General features: G+C 43.6%; 1 protein-coding gene and 1 long non-coding RNA gene across 2 annotated transcripts in view; both read right to left on the bottom strand.

Moving 5' to 3' along the window:
• Positions 1-1655: 1655 nt before the first annotated feature.
• On the bottom strand, positions 1656-4495 carry LOC126069138 (protein BEX4-like). Its single transcript, XM_049872128.1, is given in 4 exon segments — positions 1656-3028; positions 3031-3150; positions 3835-4027; positions 4327-4495. Coding segments are annotated over 3 exon segments (669 nt in total). The 5' UTR covers positions 4025-4027; positions 4327-4495; the 3' UTR covers positions 1656-2669.
• A 143-nt stretch (positions 4496-4638) lies between these two features.
• Positions 4639-25833, bottom strand: part of LOC126069139 (uncharacterized) — a 68269-nt gene continuing 47074 nt past the window's right edge. The window contains exons 6-7 of the long non-coding RNA XR_007515848.1: positions 4896-4972; positions 4639-4815 (exon numbers count right to left, since the gene is read on the bottom strand). This is a non-coding gene — a long non-coding RNA (uncharacterized LOC126069139). The remainder of the gene's footprint in view (positions 4816-4895; positions 4973-25833) is intronic.

Genomic DNA, 25833 nt, shown 5'->3' with positions numbered 1-25833 from the left:
ATTATTCTTGAAGCTTTTTGTAGGCTTACATTTTTTCAAAATAAAAAGTTGAGAAGGGACAGAGAGATCGAGTCATCCCTGCAGAAGAAAAGGAGGCTGAAGAAGAATCTAGCATCAAGGCTGACAAACTTGGTGATACGCAAGCATGAGGTGCCACATTACACAAACACCTTTAGAGGAACATAAAGACAGGGACAACAGACTGAACCCTGCTTCTGGCAAGTTTAAGAAATCACTCCGTAACTCAGGAATCAAAAGGCCATTCATAAATGTCACTCAACTGCTGGCCTTTCTGAAGTGCCTATGAGTTCCCCACCACGCATTTTCAGATCAGACTCTCCATCATCCCCTTCCTCTAGACAGAAGGTGAGAGATCATTCCAGCTCCAAAATTTGACAAGGGGCTCAAAGTTATCCTTAAACATGTTTCTCAGTTGAGCATGGAGGTACTCTGATGACAAAATAATATGAACATTAAATAAACAATCTGAGTGATTTTTTAAAATAAGCTGTACAATTTTGCTCATATCAACTGGAAATCAGTGTATGCTGTCAAAATTTCCAAATACTGCGGTTGTTAACCAATGTCATAAAACAATGCGTACTGTTTAATGAGAAACCAGTTTGTTCTGTAAACCTTCACCTAAAGTTAAAAAAAAAAAGTTACTGGCCTGACAGAGACTGGAGAAACCCCGAGAGTATGGCCCCTGGACACCCTTTCAGCTCAGTAATGAAGTCACTCCTGAGGTTCACCCTTCAGCCAAAGATTACACAGGCCCATAAAACAAAACTAGACTAAATGGGCACACCAGTCCAGGAGCAAGGACGAGAAGGCGGGAGTGAACAGGAAAGCTGGTAACGGGGAACCCAAGGATGAGAAGGGAGAGTGTTGACATGTTGTGGGGTTGGCAACCAATGTCACAAAACAGTAGGTGTATTAACTGTTTAATGATAAGCTTGTTTGCTCTGTAAACCTTCATCTAAGGTACAATTTTTTAAAAAAGGGGAAAAAATCCAAATAATGCCTTGTGGAGGCACTATGGTGAGGAGACAAGCACCCCGAGCTAGGAACTGGGAGGTATGGGCTGTGGTCCCAGCTCTGCCACTAACTGGCTGTGTGACCCCGGGAAAATCACTTTCCTACTCATGTTCCTCATCTGTGAAAAGAAGTTTAGACTGAAGAAGTAACTTTCAAATTTTTGACTCTGACCTACAGTGAGAAATGTATTTTCTAAGGAAACCATGTTTAAAACTTAAAACAAGTTTCTCAAAAGAATTAACAACACTACCCATGGGTGATGGACTCTGACATGTTTTTGTTGTTTTAATTGCTGATTACGACCCACAAAATTAATTTTACAAACTGTAATGGGTAGGAACCAGAACTCTGAAGAACACTAGACTGGAGGGTCTTTAAGAGTTTTATCCGCTCTAATGTTCTAAAAATGAAAGTGCCTGTACTGGAAACGGAGCCCTGGTGGTGCAGTAGTTAAGAGCTCAGCTGCTAAACCAAAGGTTGGCAGTTCAAATCCACCAGCCACTCCTTAGAAACCCTAGGGGCAGTTCTACTCTGTCCTATCGGGTCACTATGAGTCAGAATCGACTCGACGGCAAGTCCCCCCCCCCCGCCCCCGTCCGTCCCCCGCTTCATCCCGGGTACTGGAAATATAGCAAAACAAAGTTAATTCATCCACAGCCTCAGTTTTGCAGCCTCTCTTTGACCCTCCTCAGCTTGTCAACAGTTCTAAACATGTATTCTGCATCTGCAGATAACAAGGTGCCACAGAAAATGATGTAGGCCTGAACCCTCCTCCCAAGATACACAGCAGGGGGTAGCCCAGGTACTCAACATCTCTAAGCCTCAGTGTACTCATGTGTAAAGGGGGAAAACAATACAGATCTTAGAGATTGTGATAAGGATAAAATGAGATACAGGGTGTAGTGCAGACATGGGTCATGAACTCGAGGTCCCTCCGACTGTATGTGCCCTTCAAGACATGCTTTGTTTGTCCAGCACAGCGTACACCCTCCAGTTTGGCACTATCCCTACCACTCATATGGTCAGTCTATTTTAAGGTCTTACACTTAACTTTTTTAGTGTTTTGCCCATCGAATCCAGATTTTCATTGTTATCCTACTTCATTATTTACACTTAATATGATACAATATACACACATATGTATACAGATACATACACACACCAGTGGTTCTCAAAATTTGATGTACATCGGAATTACCTGGGGAACTTATTAAAAATGGAAATTCTGGAGTCCCACCCTGTGAGTCTAGAGGATGGGTGCCAGAGGTACATTCTCAAAAAGCTCCCCAGATGTTAGTGTTTTTATGCAGATGGTGGACTAGCACTCTCTAAAAACACTAAGACATAATTCTTAAAATGATTATCAGATGTTGAATTGTGAGTACAAACTTTCCTTACTGATTGGTTGGAGACAAGTAAAAATAACAAAGACAACTGAGATTTTGAGTCCAGGTAACAAGAAGAAAGGTAACATTAACAGAAAATAAGGACTGGAACAGAAGAAGAAGATGATAGGATACAGACTGCCTTTTAAATCACCTTATTAATTTCACAACATGAAATTTATTATCTTTTCCTAAAAATGGGTGAAATTGCCCTGCTGACACTTGTAGACTGACACAAAACAATATTCAGTTAGAAACTGGTAAGTGCAAACACCAAAAGGTTGACAGCAAAACGGAATCGCAGCAACACAAGCTGTAAAACAGAAGCCACATTATTAACCTCACGGAAAACCGTAGTATTCGAGGTATAAGGCAAAACTCGTCACGATTGTCAGGTTCAGGGATTTGGGGGCGCATATAATGCCTCATCTGCTGCTCCCTAATCTTTCTCCTGATTTCCAACATCTGCCCCGTGACCCTTTCTACATTATCTCCCACTTCACTGCGATCAATATGCTTATTAGGTATACCCCAATGAAAATTAGGGGCACGTCACCAACCCCGCCCCCACCTGACATTTCCTCCAGGCTCCCGGGCTTCACCCCTCCCAAAGGGAGGCCTTCCTCTCCATTCTTCACAGGGGCCTGCTCCCCTCCTGCGTTTTCCTGGAGGTTATTTTCCACGTTGAGACTTTTTCCCGCTTGTTTCTCTTTGGACTCCATTACTCCTAGGAGACAAAGGCGGGAGAAGGGACTGAAGGCTTCGTGGACAGATCAGCACCGAAGACAGAGACTCTACTAAGCACCTTTTACCATTTAAACCAAAACCAAACCCAGTGTCCTCGAGTCGATTCCGACTCATAGCGACCCTATAGGACAGAGTAGAACTGCCCCATAGAGTTTCCAAGGATTTGAACTGGCGACCCTTCGGTTAGCAGCCGTAGCACTTAACCAGTACGCCATGAGGGTTTCTTTTTTACCATTTAGAGCCCTGGATACTCAAAGTTTTTTTTAATTTCATTTTTCCCACCTGAGCGACTAGGGCGCTCTCTAGGGGGCTCCCAGTTCTCTGCCCTCCCTCCCCCAAACCAAAAACCAAACCAAACCCAGCGCCGTCAAGTCGATTCCGACTCATAGCGACCCTATAGGACAGAGTAGAGCTGCCCCATAGAGTTTCCAAGGAGTGCCTGGCGGATTCGAACTGTCGACCCTTTGGTTAGCAGCTGTAGCACTTAACCACTACGCCACCAGGGTTTCCCCCCTCCCCCAAGCCCACCATCTTTCCTGCTTCTCCATCGCCACGCCTCTGCAGGCACCAAAATGGAGAACAGGACGAATTGGGGGGGGGGGTGACAGGGGTCTCCGACTGGGCTCCGCCCCGCCCCCACTCCCCCACGGTCCCTTGCACCGACCTGGGCCTATCCTGGCAGTCTCCGCCTCCTCCTCCTCCCGATCCTCACCGCCAGGTGCGCCTCCGCGACCCTCAGACCTGCAGACGGCCGCGGGGCGGAAGGGTGCTGCGACCAGCTCTCGGCGCTGCCCCACCGCAACCCGGTCCCCCTTGTCGCCCGCGTCCGCCCCTCCCTCTCCGCTGAGCACCATTTTCTGCACAAAGGAGGACAAGCGGCACGGGGTATTTGGAGAAGCCTGCGGCGGTGGGAGAGCCAGGTGTTTCCCAGAGGTCGTCGCCTAGGGCCCACCCGTCCCGCAGGGCCGGCGGGCCCCTTCCGACAGGAGAGGGCTACGGATCTCTGCACCCGCACGCACCGCTTCGCGGCCGGCCGTTGGGGCTGCTGCTGCGGGCTCTGAGCTGCTCCGCCCGGGGCCGTCGGACCCTGAGAGGGAGTTCCGCCGCCGCGTGTCGCCCCCCACGCCAGACCCAAGCACCCCTCCGGGTTCCTGACCTGCTCCACCTTCCGGTTCCTGTGCCGCCGCAGCCCGCACGCCCCCAGGACCACCGGGAACAGGTACAAAGAGGGACCAGCGAGGGCCGGCCCGCCTGTGGGCGGAGGCGCGCGAAGCTGCGCTGGCCAATCACGTGGGGCTTCGTCTCCCCGAGGCTCCGCCCCCACCCTTGCCGGTTCCGGTCGTCCCGGAGTCAGGCAAAGGCCGCCCCCCCCACCTTAAAAAAAATAAGTCCCTTTAAAAACACCACCCCCGCGGAGCCCTGGGGAGCCCTGCGGAGCCCCGCGGAGCCCCGCGGAGCCCTGGGGCTTTCTCGGCCGGCCAGGGGAGGGTAGCATTTGCTCACGGGGCTGTTGGCCATTTCTGTTCTTCTCTGGGGATTGGCTTTTTCTCTTCCCTCTGCTCCCCGGATACCGTCCCTCGCTCTGCCAGTCAGCCGCAGAATTTAAGGGGATGCCAAATAACTCAGCAATCAAGATAAATAATATCTTCATGCGGTATTTTAAAAACAAAATCCATGCAAAAATATCCATGACAAGCAAAATGTCAAGAAATTTAAATAGAGCACCTGCCACAGTCGCTCTTCCCGCCAAACTGCAATCCTCCTTGCTACCAATGTCCACTGTTTTCTGTACATCGGAATGACTGCAGAGACAGGAAATGAGTTAAGGAGAGTGGAATTTCTAATTCTTCTGAATATCTTTCCGTTTTGTCCCTTTTTTATTTTTTTTAAATATGTTCTTTTTATAGTTCACAGTAACTATATTTTTTAATTTTATTGTGGCAAAATATATATAGCGACAAATTTTGCCATTTTAACCATTCTTAAATATATAGTTCAGTAAGAGTTAAATTCACCAGGTTGTGCAGGCACCATCACTCTTTCCAGAAGTTTTACATCACCCTAAACAGAAACTAAATCCTGGTGGAGTAGTGGTTAAGTGCTATGGCTGCTAACCAAAAAGTCGGCAGTTCGAATCCACCAGGCGCTCCTTTGAAACTCTGTGGGGCAGTTCTACTCTGTCCTATAGGGTCGCTATACGGGTTACGGTAAACCGAAGCTCAGTACCCCTTCAGCAGTAATTCCCATTTCCCCTCCCCCAGACCTCTAGTAACCACTAAACTACTTTCTGTCTCTATGCATTTGTCTATTCTAGTGGGATCATAAAAAATTTGTCCTTTTGTGCCTAATTTCACTCAGCATGTTTTCAAGGTTCATCCATGTCGTAGACATGTATCAGAATTTCATTTCTCTTTATGGCTGCATAATATTGCACTGTATGTATTTATCACATTTTGTTTATCCATTCATCTGTTAATGGACACTTGGGTTGTTTTACCTTTTGGCTATTGTGAATAGTGCTGCAATGAATATTGGTTTACAAGTATCTGTGTTCCTGCTTTCAATTCTTTTGGTTATATACCTAGGACTGAAATTGCTGAGTCATACGGCAATTCTCTGTTTAACTTTTTGCAGAACTGCCAAAGTGTTTTCCACAAAAGCTGTACCATTTTACATTCACAGCCGCAATGGATGAGGGTTCTAAGTTCTCTACATCCTCGCCAACAATTGTTATTTCTCCTTTTTCTGATAATAGTGGTAGTAGTAGGTGTGAAGTGGTTCTACTCTGTAACACGCGGTGTCCCCATGAGTCAGAGTTGACTCCATGGCAATGGATTTTTTTTTTTTTTAAGGACTGATGGAAGGGGGTTGATGCTAATGGGTATGAGGTCTCTCTTTGGGTGATGAAAATGTTCTAAAATTGGATAGTATTGATAGTTGCATAACTATGATAAACTAAAAACCATTGAATTGTACACTTTAAATGTGGATTTTATGGTATGTGAATTATATCTCAATAGCGATGTCAAAAAAAATACATAATCACAGCTACTGAACGACTAAACTATAATCTCCACAGTATGAACTTGTAAATCTGGGTGTTTAATAAACACCTTTGGTGATTCTTATGAGGAAAATTTTGGTAAATCCTAACTATTTATAATGGCAATGAACCATTTGATGCACCAGAAAAGGAAAGGAATGAATAATATTCATGTGTAAATTAGATGTGTAAAAAGAAGTTGAATACAACATTATTGGCAGCCATTGGCACCGGGTAACCTGGCCCCAGCATCTCCTGATCCCCCACCCAGAAGGACAAGGTTTATCAAAATGACAATCATAGAACACTTCACCCACCAACAGAACAATGCACATTCTTTTCAAGTGTCCAAGGAGCATTCCTCAAGATAAACCACACTGTATGTCATAAAAGAAGTCTCAGCAAGTTTAAAATAATTGGAATAATACAGAGCACGTTCTCTGACCATAGCAGTATCAAAGTAGAAATCAATAACTGAAACGCAACAAGAAAATCTAAAAGCACTTGGAAAATAATCAACACACTTCTAAGTAATCCTTGGGTCAAAGATGAAGTCTCAATGGAAATTAAAAAATAAATATATCTGAATGGAAATGAAAATACAGCACATCCAAAAGTTGTGACGTACAGCTTAAAAAAGCGTTGAGAGGGAAATTTATAGGGCTAAATGCTTACATTAGAAAAAAGAAAAGGTCTAAAATCAATAATCTAAGTTCCAAAATTCAAGAAATTAGAAAAAGAAGAGCAAACTAAACCCAGAGAAGGAATAAGAAAGGAAATAATAAAGAGAAGAGTATTAATCAATGAAATTGAAAGCAGTAAAATCACAGAGAAAATCAATGGTTCTTCCAAAAAATCAATACAATCGATAAACCTCTACCAAGTCTGACAAAAAGAGAGAACACATAAACCACCGACATAAAAAATGAAATGGGATATCACTACAGATAGCTCCTATTTACTGCAGCCAGTAAAAGGATATGTCGAAAAATTCTAAGAGCAGAAACAAAGTTAAAGAAATGCTAGAGATTTATTAGTCAATTGTACAATTCGAGAATTGGGCAACACACAGCATAAACTGAGCGTTCCAAAGAAATGGGGCAGTATTGAGGTTTTTATAGCCCAAGAACAAAGAAAGTCAGGGAAGTCCAGGTGGTTTCAGATAATCATTCAAAATGTCCCTTGAAATCCTTCTTTAGATATGTCAGTTTTGCTAAGAAGACGAATGACGCAGGTTTCCAGGGCATCAGTACCTGCCGGCACAGGTTTCTAGATGGCTAGGCTCCTGCTGGTCTGGACTGTAGGGCCTAAAGACTCAGGATGTTGTTTACATATAAATCTAAAGAAACAAGTTAGTTATTACTTCTAAAGGTTAGGTTATGTATTATCTTAAACTTTTGCCCTGTGAAGCCAGACAAAGGCCATGTTCTCTGGGTTTGGCATAACTGTCTCCACCTTGTCTTTAGTTTCCACAGATAAAAAAGAGAACACTACAAAAAACTCTACATACAACCCCAGCGACTATGGCCCCTGGACACTGCTAACTCAGAACCGAAGCCACTTCTGAAGTCCACTTTTCAGCCAAAGATTAGACAGACCTATAAAATAAACAGTAACACTTGTGAGGAACATGCTTCTTAGTTCAATCAAGTACATGAGACCAAATGGGCAACACCTGCCCAAAACCAAAGACGAGAAGGCAGGAAGGGACAGGAAGGCTGGATGAATGGACATGGGGAACCCAGGGTGTAAAGGGAAAGGGGAGAGTACAATCAATGTCACAAAACAATTTCTATATAAATTTTTGAATGAGAAACTAATTTGTGCTGTAAAATTTCACCTAAAGCACAATAATTTTTTAAATGCAATATATGAAAAGTACAAAACAAAACAAGAACTCTAAACACATAAATATGAATACTTAGATGACATGGACCAATTCCTTAAAAACCACAATCAAACCATAACCAATATGAAACAGAAAATCTGAATAGTCCTATAAACATTAAACAAATTATATTCAAAATTTAAAAACTAACCATAAAGTAATCTCCAGGCCCAGATGGTTTTCCTTCAAGCATTTAAAGAATCCACACCAATTTTATACAATCTCTTCTAGAAAACAGAAAAGGAGAGGACATCTCCCAACTCATTTTATGAAGCCAGTATTACCCTGATATAAAAACCAAAGACACAGTGCAAAAAAATTTAAAACTTCAGACCAATATCTCTCATAAACTTGAACACAAAAACCCTCAATAAAAGCTGACTCTAAAATGTCACAGATGAGAAAGCTAATAAAACCAAAAAATTCAAACCCGTTGCTGTAGAGTCAGTTCCGACTCATAGCGACCCTATAGGGCATAGTAGAACTGCCCTATAGGGTTTCCAAGGAGCAGCTGGTGGATTGGAACTGCTGACCTTTTGATTAGCAGCCGGGCTCTTAACCACTGCACCACCAGGGCTGCTGTCAAATTAATAGATGAGGACATTAAAATCGTTATTATACCTATATAACACATGTCAAAGGCACTAGAGGTGAGCATGAGCATGTGTAAAAGAGATTCATGAATAATAAAAAAGGCCCAAATCAAACTTCTAGAGAAGGAAAATACAATCTTTGAAATGAAAAAAATGCATTTAATGGGATTTACTGCAGGTTACACTCTAGGGAGAAGTGAAGGGAGATTCTGGAGGAAGAGGTTACAGTGGGACACAGGAAAGATGGGTGAGGGTTTCTCGGTCATGTACATATATCGAAACGGCCTAACTATATTTTCAACACGTAAAGTTTATTGAATGTCAAATGTACCTCAATAAAATTGTTAGAAAAATACAATGCAATATCACTACACACCTGTTAAAATGGCTAAAATAATAAATACTGACAATCCCAAGTGCTGTTGAGCATGCAAAACAACTAGAACCCGCATACACTGCTGGTAGAAATGCAAGATGGTATAGCCACTCTGGAAAGCAGTTTGGCAGTTTCTTATCCCCATAGGGTTTCCAAGGCTGTAATCTTTACAGGAGCAGATTGCCAGCCATACATTCACATTAGGAGTGCACATGACCTGGGGGTCTGGGACCTTCTTGGAGCTCCAGGAAGAGGACTGTGGGTTTATAGGGAGGGACACCAGAGCCAGTGTCAGGAGAGTCAGGAGTTCTGCCTGGGTCCTATTGCCTAAACTATTCCAGGCTGAGTTACTTCCCCTGCCTTGGCCTGTGTAATGGATTGAATTGTGTCCCCCATAATTGTGTGTCAGCTTGGTTAGGCCATGTGTGGTTGTCCTCCATTTTGTGATTTTCCTATATGTTAAAAAAAATCATATCTGCCTGTGGTTAAAGGGATGTGCTCAGGCCACATCCCTGATCCAATGTAAAGGGAGTTTCCCTGGGATGTGGCCTGCACCACCTTTACTCTCTCAAGAGATAAAAGGAAAGGGAAGCAAGCAGAGAGTTGGGTACCTTATACCACCAAGAAAGCAGTACCAGGAGCAGAGCGTGTCCTTTGGACCCAGGGTCCCTGCACTGAGAAGCTCCTAGTCCAGGGGAAGATTGACAAGGACCTTCCTTCAGAGCCGACAGAGAGAGATAAGCCTTCCCCTGGAGCTGACGCCCTGAATTTGGACTTCTAGCCTCCTAAACTATGAGAAAATTATCTTTGTTAAAGCTATCCACTTGTGGTAGTTTCTGTTATAGCAGCACTAGATGACGAAGACAGCCTGCAACATCAAACAGGTGTTCACTGAGCATCCGCCATTGCATACACCTCCAGTGGTCCAGGGTCTGGAGAGGAACAGTAATTGCCACACAAGGTCCCAGTCCTTGTGAAAGTTATGGTGACCTCTGTAGAGCCGCCTTGATACACCAAAAAAAAAACCAAACCCAGTGCCGTCGAGTCGATTCCAACTCATAGCGACCCTATAGGACAGAGTAGAACTGCCCCATAGAGTTTCCAAGGAGCTCCTGGCGGATTCAAACTGCCGACTCTTTGGTTCGCAGCCGTAGCACTTAACCACTACGCCACCAGGGTTTCCCGGCCTGGATATATACATATGTATATACACACACACACATATATAGAAAGCCTCACTAGAGTCCTCAGAGACTCCTCATAGAGGAGCTGGGATTTATATAGGAAGCAGGATTTATGGGGGGGCTGGATGGGAGGAAGGGGACCAGGAGTCTAGCCTGACTGAACTAAACAGTGGGGGCTTCCTAGGTGAACAGAGATAACTGTTTGGAAACTTCAGGGTTCTGAAGTCATCCAGGCTTAGGACCTATTGCCCAAAACCAAACCCAGTGCCGTCGAGTCGATTCCGACTCAATAGCGACCCTATAGGACAGAGTGGAACTGCCCCATAGAGTTTCCAAGGAGTGCCTGGCGGATTTGAACTGCTGACCCTTTGGTTAGCAGCCGTAGCACTTAACCACTACACCACGAGGGTTTCCAGGACCTACTGAGGGATTATTTTATTATTCATGTAAAGTATCAATACATCATACTTTCTCCAGTGGAAAGTCAACTTCCCTCCCATTCTGGACATTCTCCTCTGCATTCTAAACTAAAACCATGTGCTCGTGCCTCCTGCCAAATCATTTCTTTACCCAGCACCTGAAAATGGATTGTCTTGATTGGAGGAAAAGGGTTACTTCATATTCAGCATATTTGTTTTGAGAATGGAACTGGGTCTTGGTGCATCACCAAATTAGGCAGATTCAAGGGGTTTGTCCATGAATGTGAATGAAGACAGTTTAATTTGGCCTCAATTTCTATAGCCTGTATTGTTGCTGTTAGCTGCCAACAAATTGGTTGCCAACTCATGGCGACCCCATGCACAATGAGATTGGACCATTGTGATCCATAGGGTTTCCACTGGCTGATTTTTCAGAAGTAGGTCACCAGGCCTTTCTTCCTAGTCTGTCTTAGTCTGGAATTGTGGCCCTAATACCTTGCAACATGTTTTCTCCTTTTCAAAATGGGTGATTGAGAGCTTGACATAACTAATGCCATAATGATACTCTAAGTAATCTGTAAGCATTTTTTATTGTAACAGCTACACTGATCTCTTTCCAAAGGGATGCAGAGCCTTCTTGGCTCCTGTGGCCTTGGTCTCTCTCCTCTTTCTTTGTTCTCTTCAGAAACGGCCTTCAGCCTGCAAGACGGCAGCTAGGAAGGCTGCCTGGTGCTTTGATCTGCAACTTTCTTGTTCCTTATATCCATTAGAGTGGACTTGGCAGGCCAGTTTCACTAGCTGAGAGATTCTTATAAAAGATTTTTTTAGCCTGTTACAAACATACAGATGTCTGACAAGTATATCTGTAGTTTAGTAAAGAGTTTCTTATAGTTGTTTTGTGATGTATATGACCATCTGTGGGCTATGTGCTTAAAAAATTAGGTAATCCTTGCCAAAATGATATATAAGCTCTGATGTAAAAATTGCTTTTAGGGGACTCCATAAAGGACAGCTGTATTGCTGTTGGGGCCCCTCCATTGGTGTCACCTTCTAATAAATTTTCTCTCTCTTTCTGACTTGGAGTACGTTTCATTGGCTTGACTGCTCCAGGGCACAGACCCCAATTAGGTAACAGAACCTCTGCTGAAACCTGTTCAGCATCATAGCAACTCAGAAGCCTCCACTGACAGACAGGAGGTGGCTGTGTTTGAGGTCAGTGGTGTCACTAGGATCGGTGTCACCCACTGCGCTAATTCATGGTGTTGTCCCACTCCCCTGGTGGGTGGAGCAGCCCAGTCCCACCCCACCCCCACACAGAGCAAGCATCTGGCTGCTCAGCCCTACCCCTCCCAGCCCTGCTCCCCACAGCTTCTCCCCTCTCCCATTGGCCAAGTCAGAGACCCTCCTCTCCACCCAATGGCCGGTGCTGCTACCTGGCTGCCCGCATCCTAACTGGCCAGTGATGGGGGGTCAGCGGGGGTGGTGACCAGTTTCAGTACTGGGTGAAGACAACCCTAGTAACTGGCAAGTAATTGGGGGGAAGAGGTTGACGAGTTACCGCACTGGGCGATGGGTGACACCAACCCTAGTGATACCACTGCCCTGGCGGCCACTCCCCCAACAATAGGCAGGACATTATCCTGCCCCCGCAGTCGCTGCTACCACCACGAACCCTGGGAGCATTTTGGTGTTACCCCTTCTGACAGCGTCAGGGGATGTGATCCACACCCTCTCCCCCACCACACATTCCTTAGTGATATCACTGCTTTAGGGGCGTTGGCTGGGAGTCAAACCAAGGTCTCCTGCAAGGAAGATAAGTTTTTTATAGGCAGATCTCACTTTGGACATGTTATCAGGAGGAACCAGTCCATAGAGAAGGACATCATGCTTGGTAAAGTAGAGGGTCAGCGAAAAAGAGGAAAACGCTCAATGAGATGGATTGATATGGTGGCTGCAACAGTGTGCTCAAACATAGCAATGATTGTCAGGATGGTACAGGACCAGGCAGTGTTTCATTCTGTTGCATATCTAGGGTCGCTATGAGTGGGAGCCAACTTGATGGCACCTAACAACAACAAAAGCAAATATGTTGTAATACACACCTTAATTGTAATTTGCTTGAAAAGAGAGTATTAAATTATGAGAAAACAAGGAACTATGTTTTGCCAGTGATAATCTTGTAATAGTGAATTCGTTTTTTTATAATTTGTTTTTTGTTGTTGTTGAGAATACACACAGCAGAACAGACACCAATTCAACAATTTCTACATGTATAATTCAGTGACACTGATTGCCTTCTTCAAGTGGCACAACCATTCTCACCTTCCTTTTCCAAATTGTACCTCCCCCCTTCAGACAAACTCACTACCCTCTAAGTTTCCTATCTAATCTTTCTGGTTGCTGTGGTAATTTGACCCCATATAGATAGTTCTTAAAAGAGCAGAATGCTCAAGACAGCCATTCTTTGCTAGTGAAGCTAAACTATTGTTTGTTTTTAAGAAGACTTCAGGGGATATTTATTAAGGATTAAAGATTATCTCAGGGCTATAGTTTCAGGGGTTCATCCAGCCTCCATGGCTCCAAAAAGGCTGGATTCCATGAGAATTTGAAATTCTGTTCTGCATTTTCTCCCTTTTGATCAGGATTCTTTTATAGAATCTTTGATCAAGACATTCAGTAATGGTAGCCAGACACCATACAGTTCTTCTCTGGTCTCAGGGCAAAGGAGGCAGTTGTTCATGCAGGCAATTAGCCACACATTCCATTTCTTCCTCCTATTCCTGACTCTTCTTCCTCTGTTGCTTCAGGTGAATAGAAACCAATTGTTGTACATTGGATGGCCGCTTGCAAGCTTTGAAGACCCCAGGCACCATGCAACAAACTAGGAGGTTGAACAGAAGCACTAAACACGATATTAGGCCAGTTAACTGGGACGTCCCATGAAACCATGACCCTAATCATCCAAACCAAGAAATCAAATCTCATGAGGTGTTTGGTTGTACATAAGCAGCCTCAGTGGCTGCTCTTTTTTGTTGTTGTTGTAAATATATCTATCACATAACTTTTGCCAGTTCAACTTTTTACAGGTATGCAACTTACTGACAGCAATTATATTAATCTACCCTTAATCAAAGAATATTGAATATACTATGGACTGCCAAAAGAACAAACAAATCTGTCTTGGAAGAAGTACGGCCAGAATGCTCATTAGAGGCAAGGATGACGAGGCTTCGTTGCACATATTTTGGACATGTTATCGGGAGGGACCAGTCCCTGGAGAAGGACATCATGCTTGGTAAAGTTGAGGGCCAGCGAAAGAGATGAAGACGCTCAATGAGATGGATTGACACAGTGAGTTCAAGCATAACAATGATTGTGAGGATGGTGCAGGACCAGCAGTGTTTCGATCTGTGGTATATAGGGTCTCTATGAGTCGGAACTGACTCGATGGCACCTACCAACAACAACAACAACCCTTAATCAATGCAATTTTTCCATCACCTTAAACTGAAACTCAGGTAATTCATTTTTTTTTAACATTTAAATTTACTTTTGGTGAAAAGATACCCAGCAAAACCTGCTCTAATTCCACAGTTTCTAGACATAATATAATCAATGACTTTGGTTACATTCCTCACATATGTCAATATTCTTGTTATTTCTGTTCTAGTTGTTTCGATTCTATTTACTTAAACTCCATACCCTCCCCACCCCCACCCCCAAAGATCTCATCTGTGCTTTAAAATGGCTGTTGACCCATTGGTCTTAGGTAGTTTTTTTTTTTTTAACACAATACTCAGGGTGACAATCTTTACTCTTTGGGCTAAACTGTTAAGGTGACTTCAGGAATGAATTTCGATTTAAGAGCAACTCAGGGCCATAGTTTCTAGGACTCCTCCAGCCTCAATAGGTCCAGTAAGTCTAGATTCTTTAAGAATTTAAAGTTCTGTTGCACATTTTCGTCTCTTTTTATCAGGATTCATCTACTGTGTCCCTGATTAGAATGTTCAATAGTGGTAGCTGGGCACCATCTAGTTCTTCTGGTCTGAAGGTGGAGGAGGCAGTGGTTCATAGAGACAATTAGTCCTATATTCCAGTTCCTTCTCTGATTCTCGGGTTTCCTTCCTTTGCTTTTGCTCCAGAAGAATAGATTATAGTTGTATCTTAGATGGCTATTCAGAAGTTTTTAAGACACTATTCACCATCCTTGGAGCTAGAACATAAACTTTTGGAACTATATTATGCCAATGTACTGGATTGTCCCATGAGACTATGGCCCTAAGTCCCCAAACTAAGAGAACTAATCCCATGAGGTGATTAGTTACGTCTAATTAGTATCAGCATTTGTAGCCTCCCCTTTTTGGGCTGTTATTATTGCAAAACCATACACACCCTGGCATTTGTCCATTCATCCCTTTTCCCTATGTACAGCTTGTTAAAATCAATTACATCAGTCATGCTGTGCAAGCTTCCTGCACATTTGGTGCTACCTTTCCCATCACTATAAACAAAAAGTGACTATTACCTGGGGAGTACTTCTTCCTCCCCTCCCCCAAACCCTGCCCCTGGTGAACATTAAAAAAAAAATTTACCTGTTCATGTCAGTTAATTCCTTTTTAATGATAAATGGTATGTAACTTTCCTTCTCTGTTAAAAACAACGTTCATGTGATAAGGTTTAAAACTGTGAAAACGAAGACAGCATTTACCAAAATTATTGCAGTAAATTGGAACTAGTTTTTGAAAAGCTTTGAAGTGTCAGAAAGGGAACTCAAAAAGTCAGCTTTATCTGTCAGTGGGTTGTAGGATTGCTGGTTATTTGTATTTTCCTCTCCATTCTTGAATGTATTTTCCACATCATCTAAACTGAGTGCAAATCCCTCTTATGGTTGGAAACAAAGCCACTAAAAGTATATCTAATAATCAAGACAAGGCCTGGTGAAGCAGTGAGAAGAGTAAGGGCTTTGGGGTCAGAAAGTGTGGGTTCCATTCTGGGCCCTGCCAATGATGTGAGGCAGGCTAGGACACTTAAGCTCCTGGAGCTCCCAGCTCCCCATCCAGGGAAGGAGGAGAGGCATCTTTCCCTCATAGGGTCTTTGTGGGGTTTTGATGGGATCACAAAGGCATGCTCTTTGGTCTCAACCACGCCTGGGATCTGAGGTTCTGTTTCCTTTTCTGTAAAGAAGGAATCATCGTGTTGACCTTGTAGTTTAGCCAAAAGCATAAAGTGTTATATAGATTAAGGTATAAGTCAATGTCTTATTAGATATATGGAAGCCCTGGTGGTGTAGTGGTTAAGAGCTATGGCTGCTAACCAAAAGGTCAGCAGTTCTAATCCACCAGCCGCTCCTTGGAAACCCGTATGGGGCAGTTCTACTCTGTCATATAGGGTCGCTATGAGTCGGAGTCGACTCGACGGCAACGGGTTTGTTTTTTTTTTTAATTAGATACATACTCAATGAGAATATGAAGAATGATGATGTCTAACCAGGGGCTAATGAAGTTTTTGCTTGCTTCTTTAATTTTTCCATTTTCCAAATTCATTTAAATACTTCACAAAGATTATATTTAAGAGTATTTCATAAAGAAAATGTTTCAAAAATTTCAAACCTGCAATCCTACCTCTAGAAAGTTGATATGGGCTTTTCCATACAAAATCATGTCTGCTAAAAAGAGGACCGTGTCATGTCCATACTCTCATGGGATCCTTTAGAGGCGGAAGCATCAATCCACAGTCCTCTTCAGTTTTAACAGCTTCTCTGAAGTACTTGCCCCAGTTCTTCCCTATGGAACAACTCTGGGGTTCCACTGCCAACCTGTGCAGGGTCCTGGGCAACCCCCTCAAAAATGCTGTCAAATAAAATAACAAATCCAGGAGATGTTGTATTCAGAGAGTACTATTGCAATAAGGAAATGCTGAGAAACCTGCAAGTGTCTCAAGGGTTAGACAAAAAGTGTTTTTTCTATAGAGAGAAGAGTTAAAAATGGTTAAAAAAAAAAAAAAAAAACAAGTGTGGAGAAGTGAGATGAAAGGGTGACATGACTGGATAGTAAGTCAGAAAATTTTTTACTCTAAGGCCACCTATTCTCAAGAGGGGCTGTTAAGATGGAAATTGTACGGTGGCTCGGGCTGCAGGTGAGCTTAAGTTCAGAGTCCTGGAGGAAGGAGAGAAGGCTAAGCCAGGCCTGGTTAACTGAAATTTTGTTCTGATTGATCAATGGGGACAAGCAGTTTAGCTAGTCATTTTTGAGGAAAGGAATGTCAATTTGGAGGGTCTGTGTCCACCTTGTCTTAGGTAAACAAGGGACCATCTGTGAGTCTTATCTAAGTCACATAGGGAAGCGTGGTGGCAAGGGTCAGTTGTTTTAGAATCGGGCATTGTAGTCAGCAGATTCCCAGGGGAAGCTGATACGGGAGTTACATTCCAGTTTTTTAGTACTTGCTCAGGCTTAGGGATAAGCAGATTTCAGGGGTCTGTAGGAAGGAGAAAAGCCAGACTAAAATTTGGGAAAGACAAAGCAGAGGGTAAGAAATGGACAATTGTGAACACTTGGTCAGCAGAAGAAGTGAATCCTGGAGGAAATCTTCAGACGAAAAATTTGAAAGCCCTGGAGCCCTTTCTTCCTTCCTACCTCCTTCTCATCTTTCTTTCACTTCCTTAGTCTTTCCTTCTTTTTCCTTCTCTTGCTATTCTACTTCTTTTCCTTCTCTGCCTTTTCCTTTTCCCTTTGTTCTTCTTGCTTTCTACCCTTTTACTCCTCCAAGCCTCATCAGCTGTTTATTCCCTGCCTGGCCCCTATTTCTGCAACTGTTAACGAATAGGCCACATAAACGTCTTCTGTAGCTTACGGCAAGGTAGAATCAGTCACTACTGGCCCGCTTGGCCTCTAAGTCGGCCCTTTGGTGGCCTCGGGCCATGACTGTAGCTTCCCCATCGATGTCCTTTGTAGTCTACCACAGCCAGAACAGCAGGGAGTGACACTGCCTCAAGGAGTTGTAAAATCTTTTGGCTGTGTTTGATTTTTTTTACTGGCCCAATTAAAAAGCTCCCTTTGCTTCCACAAAGTCTCGTATACACGTAAAGCTGACAACATGTACTCCAAATCTATATAAATGGGTAACTCGCTTAGACTTGGCCAGATGCAAGGGCTGGATCACTGCAACCAGCTTGGCTTTTTGGGTGGAGGTTCCATTTGGGAGAGCATTTGCCTCGAGGACCTCAGTGTGACCGACAACTGCGTAGCCCACCCTCCGTTGGCCACCCTCAACAAAGCTACTCCCACCTATGGAGATCTCTAAACCGGTGTCCGCTAAAGGTTGATTATGTGGGTCTGGACAGCTGGCATGGACCAGGCTCACCATCCAGACACAGTCACGGTGGACGGAGGCGCCCAGGGACAGAGTGGGGGAGGGGTGGGTGGATCTGGAGCGGCAACAGATTGGACCGATGGCTGGGATTATCGACCAGAGAGGACTGGTGTTGAATTACTTGGTACTTGTTCTTTCTCTTGGCCCTCCTGCTTACAGAGTACACACCTGTACTTTCCCAGTGGGGGTCGGGGTTGGGCCTCAGCTAGGGCCTGTATATCTTCTCCTCTCAGGGGGCCTAGTCTGTATGGCTGCTGCTGGTAGGGCAACCTGGTGTTTCCTGCCTTTGTCTTCCTGTTGTTATAGATCTTGAATGCCAACTCGACTAGGTGTTCGATACTCATAGTTACTTCCCCCTCTATTTTGCAAAGTTTGTTCCCAATGTCCGGGGCACACTGTCTTATAAAGATACTATTCACCATGTGAGCATTTGCTGGGTACTCTGGATCCTGATCAGTATATTGTCTAAACCCTAAAGGCTCTATAAATTCTTTTGAGGAAAGCTGCGGATTCTCATCTTTACGCTGTTAAATTTCATATACCTCATTCCAATTTAAAGAGCTTAGGCACTCCACCATTAAGGCCCACTAAAAGACAGTCCCAATAGCGGGTGAGCCTACCTTACTCTGCCATGCATTGTGTTGCCAGTGGGAGTCTTGAAGGGGGAAGATAGCATTGACTGCATCTCTGGTCAGCTGAGCATTATGTCGCCTCTTGGCTTGCTCTTGGGCCTTGTCTAGGACCATCTGCCTCTCTTCTTGGGGGAGGAAGGTGCTTAAGAAAGATTGACAGTCTGCCCAGGTGGGATCAGAAGTGTTAAAGATGGCAGTAAACAGTTCATACAATTTCCGTGGTTTCTGGAGACATCCAGTTAATCGGGTTCGCTGTACTAAAGGGAACTTGGCCCCTATTCACTGCTGGAGTTGTTTGGCAGAGGGGATACTGGCTGGGGGCTGGCCCTCCCTGTTGGCTCTGTTCTGGCTTTGTGGCACCCTGGGCCACATTAGTCCCTCCATAGGGTGTTCCGCTCCCCTCGTATGGGGCAATGGCAAGGGAACATTCCCGGAACATTAGAACTGCTTTCCCTGGTTAATTCTCCACCCCTCCTCCTCCCCCCCTCAGCGTTGGTCTGGGAAGAGAGCCACGCCTTGGGCACTGCTGGAGTTGTAAGGGCTGTTCATCACTAACCCTGGCAGTGGTACAGTGGACTTTATCTTTTTCCCATGATCACAACCGAATTTCTCCCAATTCTTTAAAGTGTACCTTAAGGATGAACACTTTCGAATGCTTTCAGTATTATCCATGTTCTTACACCTGCACACTCGCATGAAGACACATGGACAAACAGAGAACACCGGTTCCAAACGCATTCAGACAGAAGGATGCCCCCCCCCCAACCTAGAGGAGCGCCCACCAGACGGACAAAGAACACCAATATGAGAAGGACGTCCCCTAAACCAAAACCAGGGCCCTAAACAAAACCAAAACTTGAACCAAACCCAAAATAAGGACCTAACCAAAATCAATGACCATAAACGAAATCATCTGTTTTCTGCTGTCGAGGAGCAGATATAAAGAAAGGGAAAGAAAAAAAGAGTGTTCCGAGAAAGAAAGACGGTCGCCGATGGCAGAGTGACCCCTGAGGGACTTAAATACTCTTTTCCAAATTTACCAACAACAAAAAACCAGTTTCCAATCCAATCACCAATTACCAGTTTGCCAATAACCAATTCAGTAATAGGGTGACCACACAGAAAGATTGTCGCCGATGGCAGCGCAACCCCTGAGGGACTTAAATACCGTTTCCCGATACTACAGCTCTTCATCACTGATGGGGCGAGGGGCCCCGAACTAGGCTGAGGATGGGTCCCAGGGGCCAACGACCCACTTCCTTCCTTTAGTAATGTGAATCCTACGCTTAGGGTCTGGTCTTAGGATAGTGCTGTTGTCTCCATCTTTGTTGCCTAGCTCCGCAGAGGGGACTGCACCCCCCTCCTCCTCCAAGACCAGTGGAACAACCTGGTCCCTCATGCTTACCTTAACTTAACTTAGGGGAGGAACTCTTACCAATTCCCTACCCAGTTTCCATTTCCAAGCTGAGGTGGGGACCCGGCGGGACTTCCCAGGGTGGGGATCAAGGTGGCCACCTGAAACTCCTTACTGACCACCAAATGGGGTCGGGGTGCGCCTTAAGGGGCTGCGGGGTCCGGATACTAACCATGAAGTAGAGAAAATACATTTTCTCCAATGTTTTAATATTAAAGTAGAATATATTTTCTTGTTTGTTTTCGTATAGCTGTAGAAGCTGTGATTAATCTCTAGTCTTTAGATTCTGTTCAAGATATGGCTGAGCAGCCTGTTCCACTCTTAACATAACAAATACCCAAATACCTTACAACATGTTTTCTCCTATTCAAAATGGGTGATTAAGAGCTTGACATAACTAACGCCATAATGATGCTCTAAGTAATCTCCAGGTTTTAGAGTTGGCAGATCCCGCCGGAGTCGCCAGAATTTGTAAGCTGAATGTGGGTTGCTGTCCTGTCCTATTAGCCTGATCGAAATAAGACTGACGCCACACCACCAGTTGCAAGGGAAACAGAAAGTGGAAATTTACTGTTTGTGCAAACAAGGAGTAAGGTGGGGCCTAGCAGCCAAAAGACCATGTGCTCGCCCCCCCCCAAAGGAAGCTGGGAGCTTTTATGTTCTCAGGTCCCCAGGGGGTAGGGATTGGCACCCAAAATCCAAAACCTCGATCCCTCCTATGCCCATATTTGGAGATCCAGGTGCTGAGTCATATTGCAAAGGAAGGGAACTTTCCCTTTGCAAACGGGCTCGGTGCAACTGTGTGCCAAGAACATCTTCCTTGCCTGGGATGTTCAAGACTGGGGTCAAGTTCAGGGCCACGCGCCTCAGGTCCTGCATGTGCCAAGATTCACGCATGTGTGGGATTCTGGCACAAAATTCCAACCGAGGTTAGGCCTGTAGCCCGGTGGGGCCAAGCTGCAGTTAGATACCGCAGTATGGCAGGCTTCGAGGGAGGGGGAAACTGCAGCAGAGCAGGGAAGCCTTGGTGGCAGCTTCAGGATGGCTGCAGTTATTTCCTGCCATTTGACTATTTCAGATCTTTCTGTTACTTTGCCCTAATGTAAGAAAACTCCATATAGTGCAGCAAGACTTTATTAAAGCTATGCATGGGAGGGGGTTATCCCCATTCTATGGAGCTCAATTCCACTTTTTGTTTTCCCATGTATCATCTGAGCTACTGCAAACAAGCTCCTATACTTCTCTAAGCCTCAGCAACCTCAGAGTGCTGGTGATTCAGCATTCACGGCCCCCTTGTGAGGAATATATGAACAAAATAGATGTAATGTAGCAAGTACAGAGCTTGGCGTGCAGCAGGCCCTCAGAGCTCCTTGGGTTTGCAGAATGAAGGAACACGATGTAATACAACAGACACAGATCTCGGTGCACAGCCTACCCTCAGTTCCCTGAGTTTGCAGCTACAGTACCTGAGTCTCAGGCCTTCTGATACTAGTTAACCACCTCAGCTGGGGGTAGGGGGGTAGCTCAGTTGGGAACGCCTCCCTGGTGTCAGACTAGTAGCAAACTCAGGGGGCATAAGAACAGGAAGTTAAGTCTTCTCTGGCCCCCAGAGCTCTCCTCTCTATGCTCTTGAGGAAGAGATTTCCTGTGAGGACTCCATCTTGCTCGTGTGGCCCTGACAAGGTGGTTTGGGGAGTGCTCTGGCCTTTCTCAACAACCCTCCTTGATCTGCCCCACACCCCAGGCTCCAGACCTGACAGATTCTCCTCAGGAAATTCCTGTGAGAACAGTAGTGACAGGACACCGGTTGTAGACCATACCATGGGTGAGTCGGTCAGTGCAGGAGGCAGGTGGGGTTCTGGGCCCCTCCCCCACCACACTAGATAACAGCAGACCCCTTTAGATGGGGGGTGGTGAGTACCCAGGTAACTTTTCCACTCTCCTGAGGATGGGGGTTGAGTGGGCCCTGAGACCCCCTCTCTTCCTGTGGTTTGGTCATGGCTGAGGTAAAATCTTCCCCCAGGTTGAGGGAAAGGCCTGAGTCATGTGGTTCAGAGTTTGGGGAGTAGGAAGGGTCACCTGGGGTGGGGGTATTGAAAATTAACATTCTTGGGATTCATACTAGAGGTGGGGAGGGCTGGGAACCCACCTTTACCAGCCATTCAGAGTAGACTGAATTATTCCCATAGAAGTTTCTAGAGGCTTGTGTTATGGCCCAACTGATGCGCTATTCTTTAACATTCCTATGTGTGGTGTCCTATGTCAATTAAGGAAATTGTGTTTTTCACATCGTCTTCTCCTAACTGAAGTTGGTTTTACCTGTTTTGTCTGTCACTCAGTTAAAACGCCCCACTGTCACTGTGGACATGCCCATTTCCCCATTTACTTATGTCAGTTTTTGCTGTGTATATTTTGGCTCATTGTTAAGAGGGGCATACAAATTTAGAGTTGTTTTATTATTATATTCTTGTGGAATTGAACCTTTTATCGTTATGAAATCTCCCTCTTTTCTCTCATAATGTTTTTGTCTTAAAGTATAATATACTTTTTATCTTATTAATATGAGTATACAAGCTTTCAGTCAGTTACAGTTCAAATTATATATCTTTTGCCATTTTTTTAATTCTTAAATTTTCTATATCATTAAATTTTACATGTATCTCTCTTAAGGAGCATTCGATGGAATTTTTTTTTAATCTAGTCTGACAACATCTAACTTTTAATTTCAAATATTTAGTCTCTTACATTTTCTGTTAATTACAGATATAATTTGGTTTAAATATACCATATTACTATTTGCTTTATATTTGTCTATTCTAATTTCCTTTCCCTCTCTTTTCTTTCAAAATAAATAATTTTCTTAACATTTTGATTTATACCTCATTTGGCAGGTTAGTTAGACATTCTCTTGTCATTCTCATAGTGCTTATCCTTGAAATTACAATATTTACTATTAATTATAAATGACTTCTTTTACTTCCTCTCAGAAAACAGAGGCTTTAGACACTTTTAACTCTATTTTACCTCTCTCAATTCATTGTCACGCATTTTAATTCTATATATATTTAATCTCCCAGAAGAAATTGTTGTTGTTGGGTGCCGTTGAGTCGCTTCCGACTCATAGCAACCCTGTGTACAACAGAATGAGAAACTGCCTGGTCCTCTGCCATCCTCACAATTGTTGCTATGTTTGAGCCCATTCTTACAGATACTGTGTCAATCTATCTTGTCGAGGGTCTTCCTCTATTTTGCTGACCCTCTGCCTTACCAAGCATGATATCCTTCTCCAGGGACTGGTTCCTCCGGATAACATGTCCAAAGTATGTGAGACGAAGTCTCACCATCCTCACTTGAAGGAGCACTCTGGCTGTACTTCTTCCAAGACAGATTTGTTTGTTCTTTTGGCAGTCCATGGTATATTCAATATTCTTCGCCAACACCATAATTCAAAGGCATCAATTCTTCTTTGATCTTCTTTATTCGTTGTCCAGCTTTTACATGCACATGAGGCAATTGAAAATATCATAGCTTGGGTTAGGCATATGTTAGTCCTCGAAGTGACATTTTTGCCTTTTAAAACTTTAAAGAGGTCTTTTGCAGCAGATTTGCCCATTGCAATATGTCATTTGATTTCTTGACTGCTGCTTCCATCATCATTGATTCTGGATCTAAGTAAAATGAAATCCCTGACAACTTCATTTTTTTCTCAGTTTATTATGATGTTGCTATTGGTCCAATTGTGAGGATTTTTGTTTTATGCTGAAATGTAATCCATACCAAAGGGTGTAATATTTGATCTTCATCAGTAAGTGCTTCAAGTCCTCTTCACTTTCAGCAAGCAAGATTGTGTCACCTGCATATTGCAGATTGTTAATGAGTCTTCTTCCAATCCTGATGCCACATTCTTCCTTATATAGTTCAGCTTCTTGGATTATTTGCTCAGTATACAGATTGAATAAGTGTGGTGAAAGGATACAACCCTGACGCAGCTTTCCTGACTTGAAAACACGCCGTATCCTCTTGTTATGTTTGAACGACTGCCTCACGTCTATTTACAGGTTCCTCATGAGCACAATTAAGTGTTTTGAAACTCCCGTTTTTCATGTTATCTATAATTTTTTATGATCCACACAGTCAAGTGCCTTTGCATAGTCAATAAAACATGGGTAAAGATCTTTCTGGTATTCTCTGCTTTCAGCCAAAATCCATCTGACATCAGCAATGATATGCCTGGTTCCATATCCTCTTCTAAATCTGGCTTGAATTTCTGGCAGTTCCCTGTTGATATACTGCTGCAACCACTTTTGAATGATCTTCAGCCAAATTTTACTTGTCTGTGATATTAATGATATTGTTCGATAATTTTTGCATTCTATTGAGCCACCTTTCTCTGAAGTGGGCACAAATGTGGATCGCTTCCAGTCAGTTGGCCAGACAGCTATCTTCCCAATTTCTTGAAATGGACAAGTTAGCGCTTCCAGGATTGCATCCATTTGTTGAAACATCTCAGTTGGTATTCTGTCAATTCCTGGAGAGTAATTTCTTCCTCTTCTTTTTTTTTTTTTGTGAAAAACAGAAGAAATTAGTCACTGCATTAGACAGTCAATACTTATTTAGATTTGCCTACATATTTACCAATGTCATTGTGCTTTCTTTCTTGCATCTATGTGCTTTCATCTGGGATCATATATATATATATATAATATTATTATTTATTTATTTATTTATTTATTTTTGCCTGAAGAAGAAACTTTAGTATTTCCTTTTTATCTTTTGGTGACAATTTTGCCTATTGTTTGTTACATTAAAATGTCTGTATCATCCACTTTTGAAACATAACCTCTTTCTAGGTACAGAATTCTAGTTTGGCAATTATTTTCATTCTGCACTTTGAAGATATAATTTCACTCTTTACGCTACCATAGTTTCTAGTTGTTGCTCCTTTGAGGGTAATTTTTTTCCTCCCTCTCTCAGCTTTGAATATATGTTCTCTTTCTTTGGATTTCAGCGGTATTACATGAGAGGCCTTCATTTGGTTTTCCTCACACCCCTCTAGACTTGGCATACATAGTGCTTCATGAATCTATGACTTAATGTTTTTTGTGACTTTTGGAAACTTCTCAGCCATGATCTCTTCAAATATTGTTTCTGCAAAATGTAGAATAAAATTCTAACTCACAGAAAAAAGACCAGATTTACTGGTCTGACGGAGACTGGAAAAACCCTGAGAGTATGGCCCCCGGACACCCTTTTAGCTTAGTAATGAAGTCAGTCCTGAGGTTCATCCTTCAGCCAAAGATTAGACAGGCCCGTAAATCAAAACGAAACTAAATGGGCATACCAGCCCAGGGGCAAAGAAGAGAAAGCAGAAGGGGACAGGAAAGCTGGTAATAGGGAACCCAAGGTCGAGAAGGAGAGAGTGTTGACATGTTGTGGGGTTGGCAAGCAATGTCACAAAACAATATGTGTACTGTTTAATGAGAAGCAACTTTGTTCTGTAAACCTTCCTCTAAAGTACAATAAAAAATATTGTTTCCACACTGTTTTCTCTCCGTGGAATCTCTGGGATTCCAATTAAACATTTGTTATAATTATTCACAATATCACCTTTAACTCTCACCCCCTCTCTTTAATTATCCTCTATAATTTTGTCTCACCAGGCGTTATTCTAGATATTTTCTTCGGACTCATCTTTCATTTATCTTATTCTCCATTCAGCCGGAGAATACACCTTGACCCTGAAACA

The sequence above is a fragment of the Elephas maximus genome, chromosome X (genome assembly GCF_024166365.1).
Source record: "Elephas maximus indicus isolate mEleMax1 chromosome X, mEleMax1 primary haplotype, whole genome shotgun sequence".
Taxonomy (NCBI): domain Eukaryota; kingdom Metazoa; phylum Chordata; class Mammalia; order Proboscidea; family Elephantidae; genus Elephas; species Elephas maximus.
Note: the sequence above shows the minus strand (reverse complement) of the source record. Positions and strands in the feature narration are given on the sequence as shown.